The following is a 23924-nucleotide window of genomic DNA, read 5'->3' on the forward strand; positions in this document are numbered from 1 at the left end:
TTCTCCATTAAGGATACCCCCAACACACTACCATTCAGTAGATAGTTCGCGTTTATATTATTTCTACCAAAATGCATAACTTTGCACTTACTTGGCCACAGGGCAGTGCCAAATGCAGGTGGAATGCAACTTGATATGATCCCACTGCGTTCAGCGCTTTCCTTAAGCAAAGTGAGTAAATCCTCACTGAAAAGTACAAGCTGGGTTTCTTCATAGTTGCTTGCGGTGGAATGCCATGAAAGAGCCACTCTCTCATTGGAAGCACCACCAAAATGAATAAACTCAGTCACAGGTGCCTGCAAATATCAGCCTCGGACGCCAAATACATCAAACTCTTAGCTCTTGTCAAACACAAAACAAACACACCAGGCTGCGCACCACCGTGCCCAACAAGCACAGTAACCTGTGTTCTAGTGCCAGAGAAACACTCACTTTGCATAAGTAATCATGTACTGATAGTAAGCAGTGTAATTCAGAAGTACCAGAAGTCATAAGAAATAAAAATGCAGGCTTTGCCCAACCTAACTGTACAAATGCAGATAGTGTTTGTACTATGTACTGCTGGCCACACACTATTGCTGGTTTCACTTGATACGCCTCTCCTCTGAGCTATACATATCAGTTCCTACAACAGCTTATATTTCCATAGGTCTCACTTTCCCCACTAGTCTATCTCCATCCTTTTCATTTTGCTTGTTCTTATTCACCGCCAAGCTCTTCGGAAGGCGCAACACCCTGTTCTCCTGCTTCACTTTTGCAGCAATATAAGCTGACAAGACACTGAATCCAATTTAAAAATATTTAATCAATGTATATTAATGTTGCTGAGAATTACAATTTATACACTTCCAACAGTTTTCAGGTGGAGGACCCTTTTAACACCCTATTAAACTTGAGTATGCAAACTTATGTCATTAATGGATTCCTGACTCCTGGAATGGGTGGAAAGCTGGTACAGGTACCGGACCTATTATCCAAAATGCTCGGGACCTGGGGTTTTCCAGATAAGGGATCTTTCTGTAATTTGGATCTCCATACCTCAAGTCTGCTAAAAAATCATTTCAATAATGAATAAACCCAATAGGCTTGTTTTGCCTCCAATAAGGATTGATTCTATTTTAGTTGGGATCAAGTACATGGCACTGTTTTATTACAGAGAAACAGGAAATAATTTTCAAAAATCAGAATTATTTGCTTTTAATTGAGTCGACGGATTCCGTAATTCTGAATTTTCTGGATAACGGATTTCCGGATAATGGATCCTGTACAGGTATGGGACCTGTTTTCCAGAATGCTTGGGTTTTGTGGATAAGGAATCTTTCCATAATTTGGATCTCCAAATCTTAAGCCCAATAAAAAAATATTTTAAACATAAAATAACCCCAATATTATTGTTTTATCTCCAACAAGGATTAATAATGTCTTAGAATCAAGTACAAGGTTCTGTTTAATTATTAAAGAGAAAAAGGAAATCATTTTTAAAAATCTGATTTTATATATATATATATATATATATATATATATATCTCTATATAATGGAGTCTATGGGAAATTACCCATCCGTAACTCTGTAGCTTTCTGAAGCACAACACAAATTTTTGCACATCAGAAATTATCGCTTTTAATACGAATTTTTGCTAATCGTACTTAGAACAATCCGAAATTTGGACTTTAATGAATGGGCCCCTTACTATCAATTGATGCAGCATTTCAGTAGAATTTCTTCAGTCAGCCTGAATAAAAATTTACCCATTTGAGACTTTTTCTTAAATATGACCAGATTCAAGGAAAATTATGATTAAAAATAATAGGGTTATACAAGATCATTTATGAAAACTCAGCACAAACGCTATATTATTGATAAATGTGCCCCCCACTGAGTGATTTGTGTGGAACCAATTTCTTGGTTGGCACATGTGGATTAGAAAATATAGTTCATGGATGAGCCGCTAAGAGGGATAAACTAAACTGTGGCTTGGAATCTACTCATCAGCTGCCCAGTTTGCGTGGTAAACCTATAGGACATTTTATAAAATTAGCTAATTTCTTTTTTTATTTCTTTCCCTTGACTCTTAATGTACTGAGCGCTCTATTATAAATAGATATGGACATTATTAATGGTTTTATGGTACATGTACGTACCTAACCCTGGCTTGATGTGAGGAAACTTCTGCATGGGTCAGCCTGTGGCAACTGAATATCAAATGTCCATTATGGACAAATTATTGACAAAAGCCTTTAACATACACATTGTCATAACTATACATATAGGTAAAATGTTTCACAAACAAGAAGAGGTTAACACTTTATGCTTAAAGATCTTTAAATACTACAAACTTTGAGCCATTAACAAAATTACAGGAAAGGACATTTAGTAGATTTAACTTTTGGTTCTACTAATTTGCTTTGCACTCCAAACAATTTGGCAAACACAAGTGTTATTACTTTAGCAGAAACCACAATCCATTTCTCACACCTTAGCCTACATTATTGAGTAACAATTGATTAATAATTTAATATATTTTTTTAAGCTCAACTTTGTTCTAATCAAAGTCATCCATTGCGGTCAAAGGCCAAAGCTTGACAATTTAAAAAAAAAAAGCCATTACAGGTATAGAACCCATTATCCAGAATGCTCGGGACCAAGGGCATTTCGGATAAGGGGTCTTTCTATAATTTGGATCTCCATACCTTAAGTCTACTAAAAAATCAATTAAACATTAAACCAAATAGGATTGTTTTGCATCCAATAAGGATTATTTATATCTTAGTTGGGATCAAGTACAGGTACTGTTTTATTATTACAGAGAAAAGGGAAATCAGTTTTAAAATTCTAAATTATTTGATTAAAATGGCATCTATGGGAGATGCGCTTTGCGTAATTTGGAGCTTTCTGGATAACGGGTTTCCGAATAAGGTATCCCATACCTGTATTAGTAAGACAGAGTTTGGATTATTCTTGTTAATAGCTGTACTTTATTTGCAGCCAGCAGGTTATGCAGAAGGGAACACAATTAGCCATCATGTAGATCTGTGTCTGCCCCAGTGAGCTTACACTTATATGCCCCTACCCGCTATGTGCAAGAGCACACAAACGTTTCAATCTGCTGTTTTTTGGACCATGAGAGGAAACCAATGCAAGCATGGGAAGAGCACACAACCTATATGCAGGCAGTACTTTGGTAATTTCAAAGCATTTATTTAAGCAACTTTGCAATATACATTAAAAAAATCTGCAGCCTTTTCATGATTTTATTGTAATAACATGATTTAAACAGTTACCTAAGCCCCACCCCCTGGTCTCCTACTGATCTGGCTTTTAGAGTCAAAAAATAAAAAATTAACAGTAGGCGACTGTCCCAAGCCTGCATTTTCCATATCCCATAATTCCCTAACGTGATGTCAAAGAAAAGGAACATCACATTGCAATGCATTGTGGGTTATATAGTTCCTGCATGATGTCTGTAAGCTGTGGAGAAGTTTTTACAATTTGTATGTATGTATGTATATTTTTATTTATAAAGCGCAGCGCTGTACAGTAGAATACATTAATACAAACAGGGGGTTAATAAGATAATAGATAAATACAAAGTATAACAATAAATACAAATAAATACAAGATACAGTTACAATAAGTTAAGAGTCAAAGACACAAGAGGATGGAGGTCCCTGCCCCGTAGAGCTTACAATCTATATGGGAGGGTAACTTACAGACACAAATAGGCAAATATAAGTGCTGTAGGTCACAGTGGGTGACACTACAATATAAGTTCTATTTCCCAGATCAGGTGCTGGGCGAGTGCTCCAAAAGGTAGTCTTTTAGTTTGGTTTTAAAAAGACTGGGGGAGGATTCTCTCCGGAGGAAATCAGGGAGGGCATTCCAAATGTAAGGGGCAGCAAGGCAGAAAGGTTTAAGGCGGGAAACAGCAGTAGTAGTGGGGGGCGCAACCAAGCGATTGCTCTGCGAGGAACGAAGGAGTCGGCCCGGAATGTACGGAGACACAAGGGAAGAGATGTAGTGAGGAGCAGAGGAATGGAGGGCTTTGAAGGTTAGGAGAAGAAGTTTGTAAGATATTCTTTGTTTAATAGGAAGCCACAATAAGGACTTTAGCAGGGGAAGGGGCCTGAACTCTCCTGGATGAGAGGAGGAGAATTCTGGCAGCAGTATTTAATATAGACTGTAGGGGGGAGAGATGGGAGTTAGGGAGGCCGGTTAATAGCAGGTTGCAGTAGTCCAGTCGGGATAGGATGAGAGCATGCATGAGCAGCTTAGCTGTTGCAGTAGAGAGAAAGGGACGGATTTTGGCAATATTGCGTAACAAAAAGTGACAGGTTTTGACAGTGGTGTTAATGTGGTCAGAAAAGGAGAGACTGGAGTCAAAGATCACCCCCAAACAACGCGCCGAATCGACAGGGTTGATGAGGGTGCCATCAATAGAGATAGAAAAGGGGGGGGGGGGGTAGGACCAGGCTTAGGCGGAAAGATCATTAGTTCAGTTTTTGTTAGGTTGAGTTTGAGGTGGTGTTGGTTCATCCAGTTAGAGATAGCCAGGAGGCAGCTAGAGATTTGAGTCTCAGTTTCGACTGTTAACGAAGGGGTCGACAAATAAATTTGGATATCAGCATACAGATGATATTTAAAGCCAAATGAACGGATAAGATCTCCCAAGGACAGCGTGTAAAGGGAGAACAACAACGGCCCAAGTACAGAGCCTTGGGGTACCCCCACATTAAGAGGAACTGGAGATGAGGTTTTGTTAGCGTAGGAGACAGTGAAAGAACGGTTAGAGAGATAAGAAGAGATCCAGGATGCAGCCTGACTACGGAGACCAATCGAATGCAGAATTTGCATCAGGAGGGAGTGGTCAACCGTATCAAACGCAGCCGATAGATCTAGGAGGATTAGTATGGAAAAGTGACCTTTGGCTTTTTTAACATCAATGATTCAGTCCCTCAGTATATAGCTGTATTTCTGCATATAAAAATTGTATTTATTCATACTTTTTGAAGGAACAGATTACAGTGATAGGTAATCCGAAGGCAAGCCGGAGTTCCTCTTTAATTAATTTCCTCATATTAAAAAGCAGGTCACCAGCAAGCCTGTGCATGAACTGTTCCATCTGTCATTGATGAAACAGGCGTCAACCAGTAGACCTGCAGGTCATCACCCTGATGGTCACAGGAGAAATTTTTAAGACACAGAGTCACACAGTGACTTATCACTGATGCTGGGATTGCCTGCCCAGCAGCGATAAACTATTATATAAAATGCCAGATATATACACACACACCAACTAGAATATAGCATTTAGGGAGGGAGAAATGAGTTTAATAAATACAGAAAGTATGCTATTGAGAATTATCCTAGTCCTTTAAAACCAAAAATCAGATATTAACTGTTACTAAAAAAATAATTATGGAGGAAGTAATCTATCATGTCCTATCAAGACCTACTATGCATCCAGCAGCATTGACACAACCTTATAATTTTAGTACAGCGTACCATATATCTAAACTTGCAGATAGCTTTCTCAATGTTCTTAGAGAAGTAGGACTTTTAGAGTAATCAAACAGAAGATTTAGATGTTGTTAAGTAAACATAGATACTCCCAGGAAGCCCAATAGCTTGTAACAGTGACAGTGGTTTGTGGCTTTTGCCTGGATTTATTAAAGGGGAAGTACTAATTCAGGCAAGTTTAAATTAAGGCAGGCTGCATAGCACAGGAAATGCACTGTCTGCTGCATAACTGAATGAAGGCGTTGAACCCTTTTCCCCACAGTACCCAGACCCTTTCACCAACAATAGTAACCAGAGCTAGCAGTGTTATAGGGTGCCATTTTAGTCTGCGTAACATGTATACCAATAAGCAATATGGATGCACTGAATCAAGTACTCAGATGAATCTATGTGCCTAGCTGAAACAAATCCTTAAAATCACATGACTTTGTCATATAGAAGTTGAAAATTATTTACCATACGCAAAGTGCATGGTTCTCTTAAAGGAGAAGAAAAGGCTAAGTAACTTGGGGGTGCCAAAATGTTAGGCACCCCCAAGTGACTTAGATCGCTTACCTTTTATCCTGGGCTGGTGCCCCTGTACGGAGAGAACAGCACCAGCCCGGGGTAGCAGCAATTGCTTCCTCCTTCCTTTTCGGCTTTTCACTCTACTGCGCATGCGCCGGACTTCGCCGGCAGAAGAGAAAGGAAGGAGGAAGCGCTTCCTACAGGTACCCCGGGCTGGTGCTTTTTTCTCCTAACAGGGGCACCAGCCCAGGGTACAAGGTAAGCGATCTAAGTCACTTGGGGGTGCCTAACATTTTGGCACCCCCAAGTGACTTAGCCTTTCCTTCCCCTTTAAACCATTCCAGGATTTGGCGCATCCCTAAATAAGCAATCACAGCTGGCTTTTTAGTTGTTGGGTGTGGGTGGAAGAAAGTTACAGGCTACATTGCAAGTGATGGAAAAAGTAAGCAGCACTTCTATTATAAAAAGTCAAAACTGAGCTTAAGACATTAAGGTAAAAAATCAACCCTGGCATATTTATACCTCAGTCCTTTCTAATTCAGTCTAAATTAGACCATAAGAGCTTTTCAGAGAATAAAGGTTTCCAAAAATCAGATACCTGCAGAGCATAACTAGAAGGCAGGCTTCAGTTGGCAAAGGTTCAGCTTGTGTTCTTTTTTTCAACCTAATCTACCATGTAAATATTTACAAATACAAAGCCAAGCTTTTGCACAGAAAAACAAGCATCTTTATAGACAGTCTTGCATGTGCAATGCTGTAATCAGGAGGAAAACCAGCAGCGGTCTATATAGACAACTCTCTGCCTGTAGCCGTTTCTTATACTAATCCATAAGAAAGCTGTGCCTAATGCACACATAGCATCCAGTATGATATTAGAGAATATGTCCTTAATACCCCCAAACCACTCCTCTAACAAAATGGGAAGTCACGCAAGAAACACAAACTTACATGGATCCGTAAGTAACTATAGATATCATATAAACTATAACAACAATCCTCTGTAAATGTTTCATGCTACCTGATGGATACCACTGACCACTGGAAACCAGTTAGAGTTAACAGGCTTTTTTCCCCATTATATCAATAAAAACCTCCATCCACTGTTGCCCTGTATATCTACTTACTAGCATGTTTATCTGCCAGAGAAATAAGGGTACTTGAGATATCACGTCTTCTGTAGAAACATACAACCTTTGCTTCCACGTTTCCATTTGCCGTCTATAAAAACAAACAAAAAAAAAAGTTAAAACTGCATTATTCATTAAAGTCCACTTAACTATAGCTGGCCATACATTGAAAGATCCAGTCGTTTGGCAACCTCTAAATGGGCGATACTTGATTGATAGGGCCAAATGATGTTATGGCATTAAAGGAGAAGGAAAGGCTAGTAAAGAGTTACTCTCAAGCTGCAGGCATACCTTCAGTTGTCTCAATAGTGCCCTTAAGTCTCCCCATATTTCACCTGTTCAGAAGATCAGAAGCCAAACAGGAAGAAAAAACGCTGAGCTGTGTAAAGAAAGTTCCCATAATGCCTCACTCCTGCACAGACACCCAGACCAAGTGTACATGCTCAGTTTGTAAGACTATGAGTCAGCTTCCTGCTGATTGGCTCAGATCCACATTACTAAGGGGGAGGGGGGAGTGAGTTCTTAGCATTCTTGAGGGGAGGGGGGAGCAGGAGAGAGGAGAGGTCTGCGATCTGCGTGTCTCTGGCACAGGAATTAGACACAACTAATCTTTTTTCAGAGAAGTCAGTACAGCATTTCTGTGAGTGCTTATGGCTGTATTTACATAGTAAGCTTTATCAGAAAGGTCTAAGTTTTTACCTTTCTTTCTCCTTTAGCTGGATACATGCTGGTGGGGCGAGGACCATACCAACGAGCCAATGCACTGCTCATCGACAGTATTTTTAAACCTGCCCTGTAGTCATATCAGTTGGTTACGCCCATCTGAGGGCCCTATACACAGGCTGATAAACTGCCCACTAAGTTCACTGGCAGTTTTTATCGATCTGTGCATGGCTATCTTATGACTGTAAAGAAAACAAGCACTCTACTTGCAGTGCCCAAAAAATTTACAAAATCTGGCAGCAGTCCCCAAAATTCTGTAGCTCTGGGGAAAAAAAACCCTTACTGTTTAAAAGCGTTTGCCCACATATGTCAAGTTGACCCACTGGTTCTGAGGAAATAACATAATATAATAACATATATTAACAGAAAAAGAAAAGAAACAACCCCCATTTAAACTTTCTGGTGCCGGGATTCTGACTTTTTAAATATAAACCAAGTATTTTAAAAACTAAGGGAAGCAAATAAATAGGGCAAAATATTTTTTTAAGACCAGCACAGAGGCCCTGTAATCTAGGACAGCCAAAAGATAGCCAGAGATATCTGCAATAGTCTTTTTGCATTTACAGCCCGTTGCAGTAGGAAGAGTGTCAGAAAAAGGATGATCTGAGCTTTTGATACAGTAAGTGGTCTGCAGCACTAGTGAAGATGCAGCATTGGGGATAAAAAAAATCATGGCACGTTGAACTTTAATGTAGTACTGTAACTCCCCATTTTAACATACTACTGCAGCTACTATTTGATAGTTCATTTTCTAGCATACTGAACACCTCATACAGTGTAGGTTTACACATTGCCATTCTGTCCAGGTTAGATCCCAGGCCATATGCACTTGTCACATCACGTGATGTGATCACAGTAGCTGCAGTGTGTCCCAAATCATTCCAATAGGATGTCCTTGGTTCAGATTGAAAAAAAAAAAAATCTGTGACCAAGCCACTGTCCCCTTATTATAAAACACAGATGGACATAAGCATTTAAGGCCTAAATGAGTCGATCTCAATACAATTCATGATCCAATGAAAGACATATGATGAAATAGTGCCACCCATGATTAAGCAGCGAAGTTAAAACATGCCAAGTCTGAGCATTAATGGCTATTTTTAAACAAAACATATTTCTGAACCATTACACTGGACAGGCTGTACAATAATTATGCTATATATTTTACACACTAGATAAAACTTTGTAGATAGAGGGTACAGAAGTATTCACAAACCAGCGCTAGGGCAAATCTGTGATTACATGACTCAGTAGGAACATTATGATTTGTACAAGGTTTATAATATCCTATGATACATGTGTCAGTCTACTTTCTACAGATACAGGTATGGGACTTATTATGCAGAATGCTTGGAACCTGAGGTTTTCTGGATAAGAAGTCTCCATACTTTAAGTTCACTAGTATCATTTAGAAAGTTGGTTTTGCCTTTTATTAGGATTAATAATACCTTGTACATGATCCCAACTGAGATATAGTTTTACTATTACAGAGAAAAGGGAATCAATTTTAAAAAAAAATTAATGATTTACGTGAAATGGACTCTGTTGAAGATGGCCTTCCCATAATTTGAAGCTTTCTAGATAACAGGTTTCCAGGAAACTGATCCCATACCTGTATTAGAAACCTTATACACAACAATGTTCATAAGGTGCAGACTGACAGATTCTGAGTACGCGGTTATAAGATTCAAATTTTTATAGATTTTTTTTTTATAAAAATAGTATAATTGCAGTAATTCTGGCTATCGGTACATGCTTATAACAGGCTTAAAGTTGGATACTTATGGGCTTATTTATCAATTTTCGAGCTTGTGAATTCAAGAGTGTTGTTCTAATTGAAATAATCTTTGAAATAAATCATTTAAAAATTTGAATGTTTGCATATTTATTACTGTGGAAAATTTGAATAAAAAAAAAAAACACTTCAAATTTGTGAGTTTACAAACTCAGAGAAAAAAAAAATATTGAATTGAAAATATGGCTTGACTTGGAGTAGACTCCAATTGTCTATATAAACACGCAAGCTTTTAAGATGTTCAAAATTTCAGGTGTTTTGCAATAACAGACATTCGAGTTTTTGAAACATAATTCGAATTTGTGAGTTTTAGCACTAAAAAACTCGAATTGTGAACATCAAGCTACAACACAGGTAAATCACCCCCTTAGGGGCACATTTACTAATCCATGAATCCGAATCACGAATGGGAAAAAATCAGATTGTAAACTAACATTTTGCGACTTTTTCGTAAATTGTCGCGACTTTTTCGTAGCCGTTACAACTTGCTCGTATATTGTCGAGACTTTTTCGTATTGAGCGCTCGTAAACGGCGGGCAAACCTTTCAGACTTTGCATGATTTTGGAAGCCTCCCATAGGGCTCAATGGCACTCTGCAGCTCCAACCCGGCCCAAGGAAAGCCTCCCATAGGGCTCAATGGCACTCTGCAGCTCCAACCTGGCCCAAGGAAAGTCTCCCATAGGGCTCAATGGCACTCTGCAGCTCCAACCTGGCCCAAGGAAAGCCTCCCATAGGGCTCAATGGCACTCTGCAGCTCCAACCCGGCCCAAGGAAAGTCTCCCATAGGGCTCAATGGCACTCTGCAGCTCCAACCTGGCCCAAGGAAAGTCTCCCATAGGGCTCAATGGCACTCTGCAGCTCCAACCCGGCCCAAGGAAAGCCTCCCATAGGGCTCAATGGCACTCTGCAGCTCCAACCCAGCCCAAGGAAAGTCTCCCATAGGGCTCAATGGCACTCTGCAGCTCCAACCCGGCCCAAGGAAAGTCTCCCATAGGGCTCAATGGCACTCTGCAGCTCCAACCCGGCCCAAGGAAAGTCTCCCATAGGGCTCAATGGCACTCTGCAGCTCCAACCCGGCCCAAGGAAAGTCTCCCATAGGGCTCAAGGTCACTCTGCAGCTCCAACCTGGCCCAAGAAAAGTCACGATACTGAAGCTTGAATGAATCTGAAACTTTCGTACTCAGTGCGACAGCTACGAAAAAGTTGTGACAATTTGCGCAAGTCGTAATGGCTACGAAAAAGTTGTGACAATTTACGGAAAAATCGCTAAATACTGATCATTACGAAAAAAAACGCATTCGGACGCTTTTCGGATGTTCGTAGATTAGTAAATGTGCCCCTTAGTGTTAGACACTAAAGCTGGCCTGCTTGCATCACAATTTTTTTTGGTGTGCATGTATGGTGGCCTGATGATCCAGACTAATACCCATGTATTATTTGGTTTGTTGATTGGGCAAGTTTAAAAATTTTCTGTCAATATGACGCAATGGCAGACAATTAAGTGAACATGAGCCACAACAACTGAAAGGCAGCCATAGCTTTTAGTATTCCTCAAATGGTACCAGACATTTCAGCCTGCAGGTTGATTAGTTGGATACCGTGCATATGGCTGCCTCTTTAAAGCTTAAATGTGCAGACTGTGTTCTTCCACGGACATGTGTTTTTATCTTTTTGAAGCATAATATTAAAACAATTAAAGGGTGTGCCTTGTGTTCTTCACAAACATCTCTTGGTCAAGTGGCAACATAAAAAAAAAAGCTGATAAAGGACCAGTAAGGCACACATAAAAATGAAATTTCAAAGAAAACATACCTTGTTAAGCTCTTCTATACGTCGTATTAAGTATGGGTTACTGGAGGAATTCTCAAAGTAGACATAATCTACCAAAGATGACACAAACACAAATTAGAATGGAAAATGGCAGCAGTTTAACTCTGTTATTACATTTGGAGACATAAAAGAAAATTATTTTATAAGCAACATTTTTGGTGGTCTGGTTAAAATTATAAATGAGAAAACCCACTATGTAAAATGAGCTCTTTTACCTCTAGGTTTCATCATTTATTCTAGATTTTATAAAGAGCATGATTAACATTAATAACATATACAATTCTGAGAATCTGAAGCAGCTCATGGAAGGCATCCAGCCCACCAGTGGCTCCTCATTCTTGTCACACTACACCCCACTACCTGTATTAGCTGCCATTATTAACACCTTGCTCTCAGGTGGGTTCTCTCTTTTCTCAGATACACAGTAAGGAATAAAACTCATATTACAAGGAGGGAAGTGCAGGGATTAGACATGCAGTGGAAATCTCTTGAATCTCCTGTTGCTTGTGTAATCCATGCAATTTAAAAATCACACTGCAGCAAGATAGAACAGAAGGTACTAGAAAGAAACAAAGAAGAACAAATTGTAAGAGGGACCATAAAAGAGAAAGTACAGAAGATGAATTTCAACAGTAGAATGACACAAATAAAGGAAAATAAAAACAGAAATGAAAAAGAGTAAGAGAAGATCATCAGATGAGAAAGTGGTGGAAAAGGAATACAAACATAAGGAGGGAAGGAAGACAAAAACAAGCCAAAAGAAAAACAGAAAGGGTTAGAAGAGTAGAACACAAGAGAAGAAAGAGAAAGTACAGATATATACAGGTATGGGATCATTATCTGGAAACCAGTTATCCAGAAAGTTACGAATTAAGGAAAGGCCATCTCCCATAGACTCCTTTATAAGCAAATAATTCTAATTTTTAAAAATGATTTCCTTTTTCCCTGTAATAAAACAGTACCTGTACTTGATCTCAACTAAGATATAATTAAGCCTTACTGGGTGCAGAACAGTCCTATTGGGTTTATTCAATATTTGAATGATTTTTAGCAGACTTAGTTATGGAGATCCAAATTATGGAAAGACCCCTTATCTGGAAAACCCCTGGTCCCAAGCATTCAGGATAATAGGTCCCATACTTGTATTAGGCATGGCAGGCATCTCTGATGAATAGATACATGTCCCATATATGTTATAAAGCACTGCTTTAGGATACTGCTGTCCTATTGGACGGGCACAGGCACCTTACAAAACCTCTAGACTTTATAGCTCTCTGTGAAAAGTGGAAATTAAGAAGTTCTGCATTAGAATATGGAAGGGCTCCACATAGTTAACAGAATAAAGTGCCCATGTCATTAAAGGGGTGGTTCACCTTTAAGTTAATGTTTTATCTTAGAATAGCCATTCTAAGCAACTTTTCAATTGGTCTTCATTATTAATTTGTTAAAGTTTTTGAATTATTTGGTGTCTTCTTCTAAAGGTCCCCATACACGGGCCGATAGTAGCTGCCGATATCGGTCCCTTGGACCGATTCGGCAGCTAATCGGCCCGTGTATGGGCACTCCCGACAGGCCTGCCCGACCGAGATCTGGCCTGAAATCGGGCAGATCTCGATCGGGCAGGTTAGAAAATCTGGTCGCATCGGCTGGTTGATGCGGTCCCCGAACCGACTTTGCCATTGCCCGTTGTTGTAATTCGATCGTTTGGCCCCAGGGCCGGGTTCCCATCTATTTATATATCTGTCTCTCATTTAAACCATTCCCTGGTCGCTAAGGTAATTTTGACCCTAGCAAACAGATAGCTGTTGAAACTCCAAACTGGAAAGCTGCTAAACAAAAATTACAAAAATACAAATTTAAAAAAAAGACCAATTGCAAACTGTCTCAGAATATTACTCTCTACGTCATACTAAAAATTAACTCAAAGGTGAACAAACCCTTTAATAAAGTTTAGTGTCAGGATCTGTGTTATGACTGTCCAACTGAAGACCCATGGACTGGATGCATCCCTCCAACAAACACTGCTAGGAATTCTGCTAGAGGAGTATAAAACTTTTTCCAAACATACACGCTGGATTTAGTCACTTAGCATTGCCAGTATATATAGGGGTCAAAGCCTGCCACTTTTGACTAGTTACCTAAAAAGCATTTTGGCCCTGGAGAAGCAGATGTTTCTTTCCCAATGAATTCCACAACACAGTTTCATGGACATGTTGCCTATATAATTACATGGATATGCAGACATTATGACCAGAGCCTATCCCAGAATCTACACTTTTGTGCATGTAATAACAGAGCCATTCACTAACAAGTGGCATAAACAAGTGGCAGATAAAAGCTACTGACTATGCCCCAGCTAACTGGGCCCTCGGGAGGGTTGCCCAACTGACACCTGGCTGAAAATCAGGTTTAAAAAAAAATAAATAAACAAACAAAAGCTCTATCATGGGATGACTATACAGGCATATATGGGTCCCCAAAGGCCTGCAGCATGATCTGACCCATGGCTTCAGGCAAACAGGATCCCATAAGCCTAATATAGCCCAGTGGGAGGGTGGTCAAATCAGGCAGTGATCCACTTGTTTGTCAACCTCACCAAAGAGCAAATTTCAGACTGGATGGCTACCATAAAGGGGTGGTAACCTTTAAAGGAATACTGTTACTGGAAAACATTTTTTTGAAATTTCACATGGGGCTCACCATAATCTTAATTTCCCAGGGTGCCACAGCCATGTGACTTAGACTCTGATAAAATTCAGTCACACTTTACTGCTGCGCTGCAAGTTGGAGTTATATCACCCCCCCCCCCAGCAGCCGATCAGCAGAACAATGGGAAGGGAGCAAAATAAAAGCTCCCAGTAGGTATCAGAATAGCACTCAATAGTAAGAAATCCAAGTCTGGCTTGGGACTCCTCCAGTTACATGGGAGTCGGAGAAACAATAGGTTACCTGAAAGCAGTTCTAATGTGTAGCGCTGGCTCCTTCTGAAAGCTCAGACTCCGGCACAATGCAATGAGATGGCGCCTACACACCAATATTACAACTAAAAAAAATAAATAAATAAAACCAACAAATGTAACTACTAAAGTGAATTATTTGCTATGTGGTGGTGAGAAAAGCCCTTTAAGTTAAGTTTTAGTATGGTATAGAATGTAGAATGGCCAATTCTAAGTAACTTTTCAATTGGCATTCATTTTTTTTTTTTTTTTTTTGAATGGACAGTACCAAAAATAAAAACAGTACAGGTATAGGACCTATTAAAGGAACAGTAACACCAAAAAATGAAAGTGTATAAAAGTAACAAATATAATGTGCTGCTGCCCTGCACTGGTAAAAGTTGTGTGTTTACTTCAGAAAGTCTACTATAATTTATATAAATAAGCTGCTGTGTAGCCATGGAGGCAGCCATTCAAAGGAGAAAAGGCACAGGCACATAGCAGATAACAGATAAAACACTATTGTATTCTACAGAACTTATCTGTTATGTAACCGGTGCCTTTTCTCCTTTTTTCCAGCTGGAATGGCTGCCCCCGTGGCTACACAGCAGCTTATTATATCAATTATAGTAGTGTTACTGTAGCAAACACACAAGGTTTACCAGTGCAGGGCAGCAGTGCATTATATTTTTATTACTTTAAAGCTCTTTCATTTTTTGGTGTTACTGTTCCTTTAACCAGAATGCACAGAACCTGGGGTTTTCCAGATAAGGGATCATTCCATAATTTGGATCACAGTAACTTTAGCCAACTAAAACCATTTAAACATTAATCAAACCCAGTAGGATTGTTTTACTTTCAATGAGGATTATTGTTTTATTACTACAGAGAAAAGGAAATAATTCGAAAAAACGAAATTACTTGACTAAAATAAAATCTATGGGAGATGGCCTTCGCATTAGTCAAACCTTTTAGGATAACCGGCTTCCACATAACAGATCCCGTATCTCTATTAATTCATGGCTTTCAGCAATTACTGTATATACTAGAGTATAAGCCTAGTTTTTCAGCACCCAAAATGTGCTGAAAAAGTCACCCTCGGCTTATACTCGAGTCGGGTGCCATGGGTCCCTCCAGACCAGCACCCTCTGTCCTTTGTGTGCAGATTAGGTCCCCCCGCAACCCGATCCTCCAGTGCCCTGGCCCGCACCCAGTCGCAATACTTATTTCCCCTTTCATGTCCTCTGGGACCGGGTCTGCTGCCAGTTTGCCAATGTGCAATGAGCGTGGGGTAGTACTCATATTGTTTTTGTTGAGCCTCTTCTCCGCTTACAGAGCTAGTTTACTGTTTTTCTTTGAAATAAATATTGAATAACATATACCCCACTGATGCCTCAATTAATGTAATTGTATTGGTATTTATTTTCATTATTGAAACTTAGCAGTAGCTGTTGCATTTCCCACCCTAGGCTTATACTCGAGTCAATAAGTTTTTCCAGTTTTTTTAGGTAAAATTAGTTACCTCGGCTTATATTCGGAACGGCTTATACTCGAGTATATAGGGTATTAACTGACATAGCGACGACGCTTCCTACCTACTTGAAAAGTGAGCACTGCGAATGGTCATAGTCAATGGACATAGTCAAACAAATGCTAACAAGGAAGGTTTTGGTATCTCTGCAAATTTTTTTGCCAAACTCTAAACTTGCATATTTACATTTTAGAAAAATGTAAAAGAAAAAAAATGCCATTATCTGTGAACAAAGAGGAAATGGTCACATTCAGCTTTAATTCTCTACCTCACAAGGACCAAACATGGAGCTTCAATTTCTCCGCTTCCCCTGAGAAATAACAAAAACCCTAGATTTTTGGGGGGATTACAATAATAGAGAAGACAAATGTTTAGCACAAGCCCTAATCATTAAACTCAAGTTGAACAAGGCTGTTTAAAAATTATGTAATTCATAAAAGTCCAGAGAGACCTTTAGTAGGAGGGCCATAAAAAGCCATTGGAAATTCACTTTTTAAAGTGGTCATGCACCTAGAGATCCAATCATTTGCAATGGCCAACAAACAAGCAGATCTTGGCTACTCAAGAATCACAATACTACCTTCTTAGACCTTTCATATTGAAAAAAGAACAGCTTAGATATATAGTAAGCAGGTTTGCATGGGGAAGGCCATGAAAACTTAAAGACTGAGGACCACAGCTGACAAGGGATGGTCTGAAACCTTCCAATAACTCTCTCAACAATTCTACATTACAAGGCTGGTATTTACAAGAAAAGGTATTTAAGGCGGCCAATTGCAAGTTGTGCTTTTGTTTGACTCTCCTCTGAAGAGTGACAACATGGGATCCTCAAAGCAACTCTCAAAAGATCTGAAAACAAAGATTGTTCAGTAACATGGTTTAGGGTAAGGCTTCAAAAAGCTATATCAGAGGTTTAAACGGTCAGTTTCAACTGTAAGGAATGTAAATCAGGAAATGGAAGACCACAGGCACTGTTGCTGTAAGAAGCCCTTTCTGCACTCATGCCACAAATAAAGTCGCTTGTTGTATGCAAAAGCTCATTTAGACTAGCCACATTTTGGAACAAAGTTCTTTGGACTGATGAGACAAAAATTATTGTGAGTTATTTGGTCATAACAAAATCATGGCGGAAAAAGAACACCGCATTCCAAGAAAAACACCTGCTACCCAATGTCAAATTTGGTGGAGGTTCCATCTTGCTGTGGGGCTGTGTGGCTAGTTCAGGGACTGGGGCCCTTGTTAAAGTCGAGGGTCGGATGAATTCAACCCAATATCAACAAATTCTTCAAGATAATGTTCAAGCATCAGTCACAAAGTTGAATTTACACAGGGGTTGAATATTCCAACAAGACAATGACCCTAAACACAGTTGAAAACCTACAAAAGGCATTTATGCAGAGGGACAAGTACAATATTCTGGAATGACCATCACAGTCCCCCAACTTGAATATCATTGAAAATCTATAGGATGATTTAAAGCAAGCTGTCCATGCTTGGCAGCCATCAAATTTAACTGAACTAGAGAGATTTTGTATGGAGGAATGGTCAAAAATACCACAATCCAGAAACACATCAAAGGCCATAGGAGGCTACTAAAGGCTGTTACAGTTGCAAAAGGAGGCTCAGCTAAGTATTGATGTAATATCTCTGTTGGGGTGCCCATATTTATGCACCTGTCTAATTTCGTTATGATGCATATTTTCTGTTAATCCAATAAACTTGGTCACTGCTGGAATACTACTGTTGCAGAAGGCACGTTATATATTAAAAGGAAGTTGCTACTTTGAAAGCTCACCCAATGATAAAACTCCAAAGAATTAAACTTTTTCATGGACAACCTTAGCTTTCAAAATATGCTGGAATTTTGGTGTAATTCCACATTTGTAAAAAGATATAAGCTTCGAAATTTAAACAAAGATAAAGTAAACATATCTTTCATAAATGTTATGCACAAAAACATAACTGATTTGGAAAGTCTCATGAACGTGTCAATACCAAATATGTGTAGTTTTATGAAGATTTCTCACTTGTATAGGTCAAGAACTGCAAATTTCTAAAGCACTGCTCCATAAATCTGCATATTCAGATATGCAGGCCAAACATTGCACTAACAGTAGGTTTACCATACTAAACCACATACATTTTTAGAAAGAACTAATAAATTAAAATAGGTAAATATGTCTTTCTACATCAAACTACCAAGTTACAATCCTTTCCTAAAGTTTATTTTTTTTTTTTTTCAATCATGAAAATGTTGAAAAATCACCTGAAAGCTTCCAGTCCACAGCATCTTCTCCCCTATAGCTCATTCGGTAACCAAATAAAACACCCTCAAATATGACTGCAAGGGTTTATGGTTAAATACCCAATGTACGTAGTTTGGCAAAGTATGAGGCATTTAGCTGCCCCAAATTAAAAATATTCCCATAAAATCTATAATTTCAGTTACTTAGATTGTAAGCTCTACGGGGCAGGGACCTCCTTCCTACTGTGTCTCATACCACATGGCACTAATTATATATATATATATATATATATATAGAGAAGTCCAGGTTTGGAAGCACTCCTTCTTAGTGACGATACCCGGGTGCCAGAGCAGTAAGTGAAATGCAGGAACAAAAATGACAGCACTCACGGGTCTTTCAAAGTTGAGTCAAAATAACAGAGATGTAAAGATACGGTGAACAGAGGTTTTTATTGATCCTACGTTTTCGGTTTCCTACTGACGAAGGTTTCAGTAGGAAACCGAAACGTAGGATCAATAAAAACCTCTGTTCACCGTATCTTTACATCTCTGTTATTTTGACTCAACTTTGAAAGACCCGTGAGTGCTGTCATTTTTGTTCCTATATATATATATATATATATATATATATATATATATATATATATATATATATATATATAGTATTTATTTATTATATCACTTGTCCTCCCTGGGTGTAATTTGTATATTGTAAGATTGTACAGCACTGCGTACCCTTGTGGCGCTTTATATATAAAGTTATACATACTGGAAAATCAACATGTTTACTGCATTTTATGTGGGGTAAAGCCACAAAAAGCCATATCTTTTAAGAAACTACACATTCCCCCAAATCCAAAATGGGTACACGTATTTCTACCCCAAACCACAATGCAATTCCCTCAAAGCTTTGACTTTCCAGTATCTTATCTCCCACATACCATTAGGTACCAAGATAAAACATCTAAAATATGAATACCTAAGTATGTGGCATTTAGGGGCTCCAAGGTGACGATAAAATTAACATATTTACTGCATTTTATGTGGGGGTAAAGCCACAAAAAAAACTTAGTTCACCCCTGAAATCTATATTTTCAGAAATACACATTCCCTTGAATCCAAAAGGGGTACGTTTTTCTAATTCAAATGGATACGTCTTTCTACTCCAAATTACAAAGTTTGCCTAAAGTTGGTGATTTGCCAACATTTTGGCACCCCCAAGTGACTTAGCCTTTCCTTCTCCTTTAAAGCTTCCATATTATTTCCCATAGAGGAACAAAACTTTCATTTGAAGCAGTGTAGTTGGCTTTTCACAGGGATGGCAGTGAGGTTGTGATGGCTGATTTTGTTAATGCCTGTAAGAGGTAGTTGAATGATTTCTTGAACAAGCATAATATCCAAGGGTATTGATGTTGGTATATATAGTTTATGTATGCGAGTGTATAGATAGGTCAGTATAGGTTTAAGTGTGTGCCGGGTTCACTTGGAGTGGTTAAACTTGATCTTTTTTCAGCCCAACTTAACTAACTATTTGACATATCATTAGGTACAAAGAAAAAAACATCCTAAATATGAACCCCAGGGGTCTACTGTAGAGTTTGATGCCTAATGTACACAGGTTTATTAAAGTACATGGCAAGTAGAGACCACAACATATAACTTGTGCATATTTCATTGCTTAAATGTTCACTAATTAATAAAACACACTGTTGTATGTGTGGTGAAAGCTGCAAAAAAAAAAAAAACCAAACATTTTCATAAAGTATACATTGTGTTCAATCCAAAAATATGCCCTTCTACTGCAAACTACCAAAATGCAAAGCTATGCTCAACGTAGTGGTTTCTATGAAATATCTAAAAAAAAAAATGTTACCCCATGATATGGCACACGTTTTGTATCGTTTCAGTATAAAAAATCCTAAATATAAACACCATGGGTCTACTGGCACACACCTGCCAACTCTGGTTCAGCAAACAGAACCCTCTGACTGCATATTATGTGTCCTAAGACCCCCAGAAAACCATATAATTTTGGAAAGTAGACATTCAAATAAATCCAAATTAGGTAAAAAAAAAAAAATCTTTCTACACCAAATAACAAAGCTTTTTTAAATTTAGCGGTTTTTATTGCATTTCCACCCTAAATATGAATGCCAGAGGTCTATTGAACAGTTGGATACCCAATATAGATATACCAAACTATGTGTTTATGTATGAAATAAAAAATAGTGCACACAAATTTCTTCAGCTGCCATTCACCTTCTGCGAACAAAGTCACCTGACAGCGTATCGTCATAAGACAAGCGGATCTTACAGTGTATGGCCACCTTGAGACCTCAGAAAACAAAACGGAGGACCTCTACAAGTGCGGTTACACCTTAAGAAAAAAGCTAAACTTCCCACGAACATCTGTAAGTACAATTATATGCAATAATAAAAAACTTGGGATCATACAGATACTGCCTCATTCAGGAAGGAGACTCAATTTAAGACCAAGGGATAAGCAAACTTTGCTCAGATAGGTCCAACTGAATCTCAAGACAACAAAGAAACTGGTGAAGATGGAGGCATTAGGTACCAAAGTATCACCATTTACAATTAAGAAACTCCTTCATTGCCATGGGGTGAACTAAAAAAGCATATCAGGTCCAAGAGGTCCAAAAACACCAGTTCTGTCAGGAGAAAAGGGGAAAAAAAAACCACCAGCAATATATTGTGAGAGGCTTGTGGTTGAACTAGCTGGACTGGTCTTCTTTTAACCTCTGCTTGGAGGTAACCATGTATAAAGTTTAGGTGCCTCACCTATTAAACAATAACATTCATGTTTATTAAAGTTCCTAGAGCGCATTTTGAGTACTGTATTTAGAATGCATGAAGACTAAGAACACTGAGGCAAAGCAGGCATTTTGGCCTATGGTAACACAGGGTATATTCCAGCTGGCTGAGAAGTGACCAAATGTGGCAGTGCAGGTATGTCATTTAGTTAAATACATTTTGGACAGAAAATGCATTGTGTCATTTTCTGGCCAGAATTACTGAGCCGTAGGCCTTATTTTGGAATGTCAGTCAGTCACTATAAACATATATATTTGTATGTGTAAATTGTGTGCCATTACTGTGTTTGTACTTATATAGAACAGGGTATGTTCATGTAGATTGTAAGCTCTTTAGGGCAGGGCTCTCTTTACCTCTCGCATCGGTTATTGATTGCGTTATATGTTACTCTGTATGTCCAATGTATGAAACCCACTTATTGTACAGCGCTGCGGAATATGTTGGCGCTTTATAAATATTATTATTAATAATAATACAGTGTTTTTTGTGAAATCAAGCCTTCCTCTGAATCAACTAGAAGTTAGGCAGGTATATATAGGCATTATGGTTGAACGTGATGGACATGTGTCTTTTTTTCAACCCAACTTACTATGTAAGCGCGGGTACAGTAAACAAATGAAAACATTGATAAAACTTATATTTAAAGTTGGAATTGGGTCCCTGCACCATAGACCTTATACTCTAGAATGGTCTCTAAACGTATAAATATATGATGATTGACGTCCACCTAAGTGTCAAATGAAGTTTTCTTCTACTCTCTGATCAGTTTATTACAAAGATAGGAGCAAGTACTAAACACCCAGGGAGTATCTGTTGTACTAATGGCAGGAGGGCTGCCAGCCCAGCACACACGGTATATATTAGGGAACGGTATATATATAGGAAACGCACGTTCGCACACTACTTGCCATTGGCTCCCTTCTCTGTACCTGCCGCCAGTGGTGGCGTTCGGCCTCTTTTGTGTCCCATTAACCCCATCCCCCGCCATATTGGTTCCCGCTCCTAGCGCTCTTAGCCCCCCATTACCACCTCCGTGTAAGCCCGGTATCCCCTCATTCATACCCTATCCTACCCCCTTGCCATACTATCCACATATCTGTACTAATAAGCTATATTACAACACCCCCCGCTGACAGCCACGGACGCGCTCACTATATGGCGGGAGGGGACAGATCTTCATCTGCGCCGCCGCCTCCTCCTCCTCCCTCGCCTTGTCTAGAACATGGCACCCCACGAATACCAGCCCCCCCGAACCTAACGGGTTTGTTTTCTGAGAAAAATGTAATAAATCACGTTAATAAACATGGGGGCCCAAGGAGGAGGGGGAAATGGGCGGGTAATGCTGGAAATTTGTGGAAACGTCAACATGGCGCGCCATAAAAGATGTTACCTCACGGCAGGAGTTGGGTAAAAGCAGGGCAAAGTCATATACGACTGTTATATATGGGTTATCACTGGCCTTGTGCCATGGTACAGGCCAAATCATATAGGTAAACGAAGATCTATCTTGCGGCCCTCCAGCTGTTATTACACTACAATTCCCCAGTATCACTGGCAGTCTCGGTTCAACAATAGGGCCACAGTTTGGCTACTACAGAAATAAACCAATAACCGTATACAACAATTGCAACTGGTAACAATGCATTATGGGTACTGTAGTTCCGAACAGCTAAGAAGCCCAGCAAGTTTGCCATACACCATTTCACCCTGAGGTACAGGGAATCTGACAGCTACCTCCACTTTGGGAGTCGTCCTGCCTTTTACCCCTTGTGACACCGTGAGAATGTGTAACCTTTGCAAATGGTGTATTTGGGGGAACCCCATTAACTAAGTTCTGTAGTTCCACTATTATAGAGCCGTGTATGTTACATTATTACAAGTGTGGGACGTGGGGGTGAGCCGGGGACCACCACGTGACCCGGGACAAAATGGGGGCACCTCAGGTCCGGCTGCAGCAGCAGCACATTCCTACAGTCTCCCCTCAAATCATCTCTTCTGCCCCCCCCCCTACCCGTATACACGTAGCGCCCCCAAAAGCAATGGTAGGCGGACTGCTGCATGTCTGTGCCCCCCTGCACACTGGCACCCCCACCATCAAACCCACATCATACAGGCAGCGGCACAATGCAGGCAGAGAAACAAATCATCACTAAGGCTGATCCCACAACAAGGCCCCAAATAGGTAGAGCTGCTCCTGCATTCAGTAAGGCGGATCTCTCTTACCTCCAACCCTGTACATGTTTGCAGCCATGTCTCTCAGCAAGGGAGGGGGGATCCCACTGGCACTCCCCCCTCGGTGCCTTCTGCTTTAGCAAGTCTGGAACCCCCCCCTCCTGCTCCTCTCTCCTCAGCATAGATTTTTAGCAACGATCCACATGAGGGGGGGAAAAAAAAAAAAACAAACAAATCCTCCTCCAGGTGGGATTGCAGAGCTCCTTTTTGGAAAATGGTGGATGGATCAGCCGAGGAGGAGGGGAAAAGGATGCATTTAAAGGGGGGGCAGTGCCTTGCCTCCTGGTGGCAATGTGCTCGGAGGAAGAAGAGGAGAGAGAAGGAGCAATACTAGCAACAGTCCTAAACAAGGGGAGGGGTGGAGGAAGTCACTCAGTCATTCAGTGCAACTCTTTTCTCTTTCCTCCCCCTCCCCCATCCAAACTACAACTGCAACTGTTGTGTCTCTCTCCAGGACATCTCCATTTGTCTGCATTACCGGGAAATGAGCTTCCCTCTTCGTGGGCAACAGAAGCCATGGTTTGCCTTCACGGTGACTGCCATACGTCGTGATGGTGCAAAAAGCCACCGTTATCTTTCGTTTTCTTTCTTTTTTTTTTAGAATGTAAGCTCTTGCTTGCAGGGCCCTTCCTCTATTGTCTCTT

At 39.8% G+C, this 23924-nt stretch overlaps 1 protein-coding gene across 7 annotated transcripts in view; it reads right to left on the minus strand.

The window, feature by feature from the left end:
- Window positions 1–23667, minus strand: part of mta1 (metastasis associated 1) — a 75008-nt gene extending 51341 nt beyond the window's left edge. For 3 of the 7 annotated variants that reach the window (XM_018096238.2, XM_018096237.2, XM_018096236.2), the window contains exons 1-3: window positions 23272–23665; window positions 11484–11551; window positions 7150–7243 (exon numbers count right to left, since the gene is read on the minus strand). In XM_018096238.2, coding sequence (XP_017951727.1) covers window positions 7150–7243; window positions 11484–11551; window positions 23272–23299 — 190 coding nt within the window. In that variant the 5' untranslated portion in view covers window positions 23300–23665. 7 annotated transcript variants of the gene reach the window in all.
- Window positions 23668–23924: the final 257 nt, after the last annotated feature.

The sequence above is a fragment of the Xenopus tropicalis genome, chromosome 8, assembly GCF_000004195.4.
Source record: "Xenopus tropicalis strain Nigerian chromosome 8, UCB_Xtro_10.0, whole genome shotgun sequence".
NCBI lineage: Eukaryota > Metazoa > Chordata > Amphibia > Anura > Pipidae > Xenopus > Xenopus tropicalis.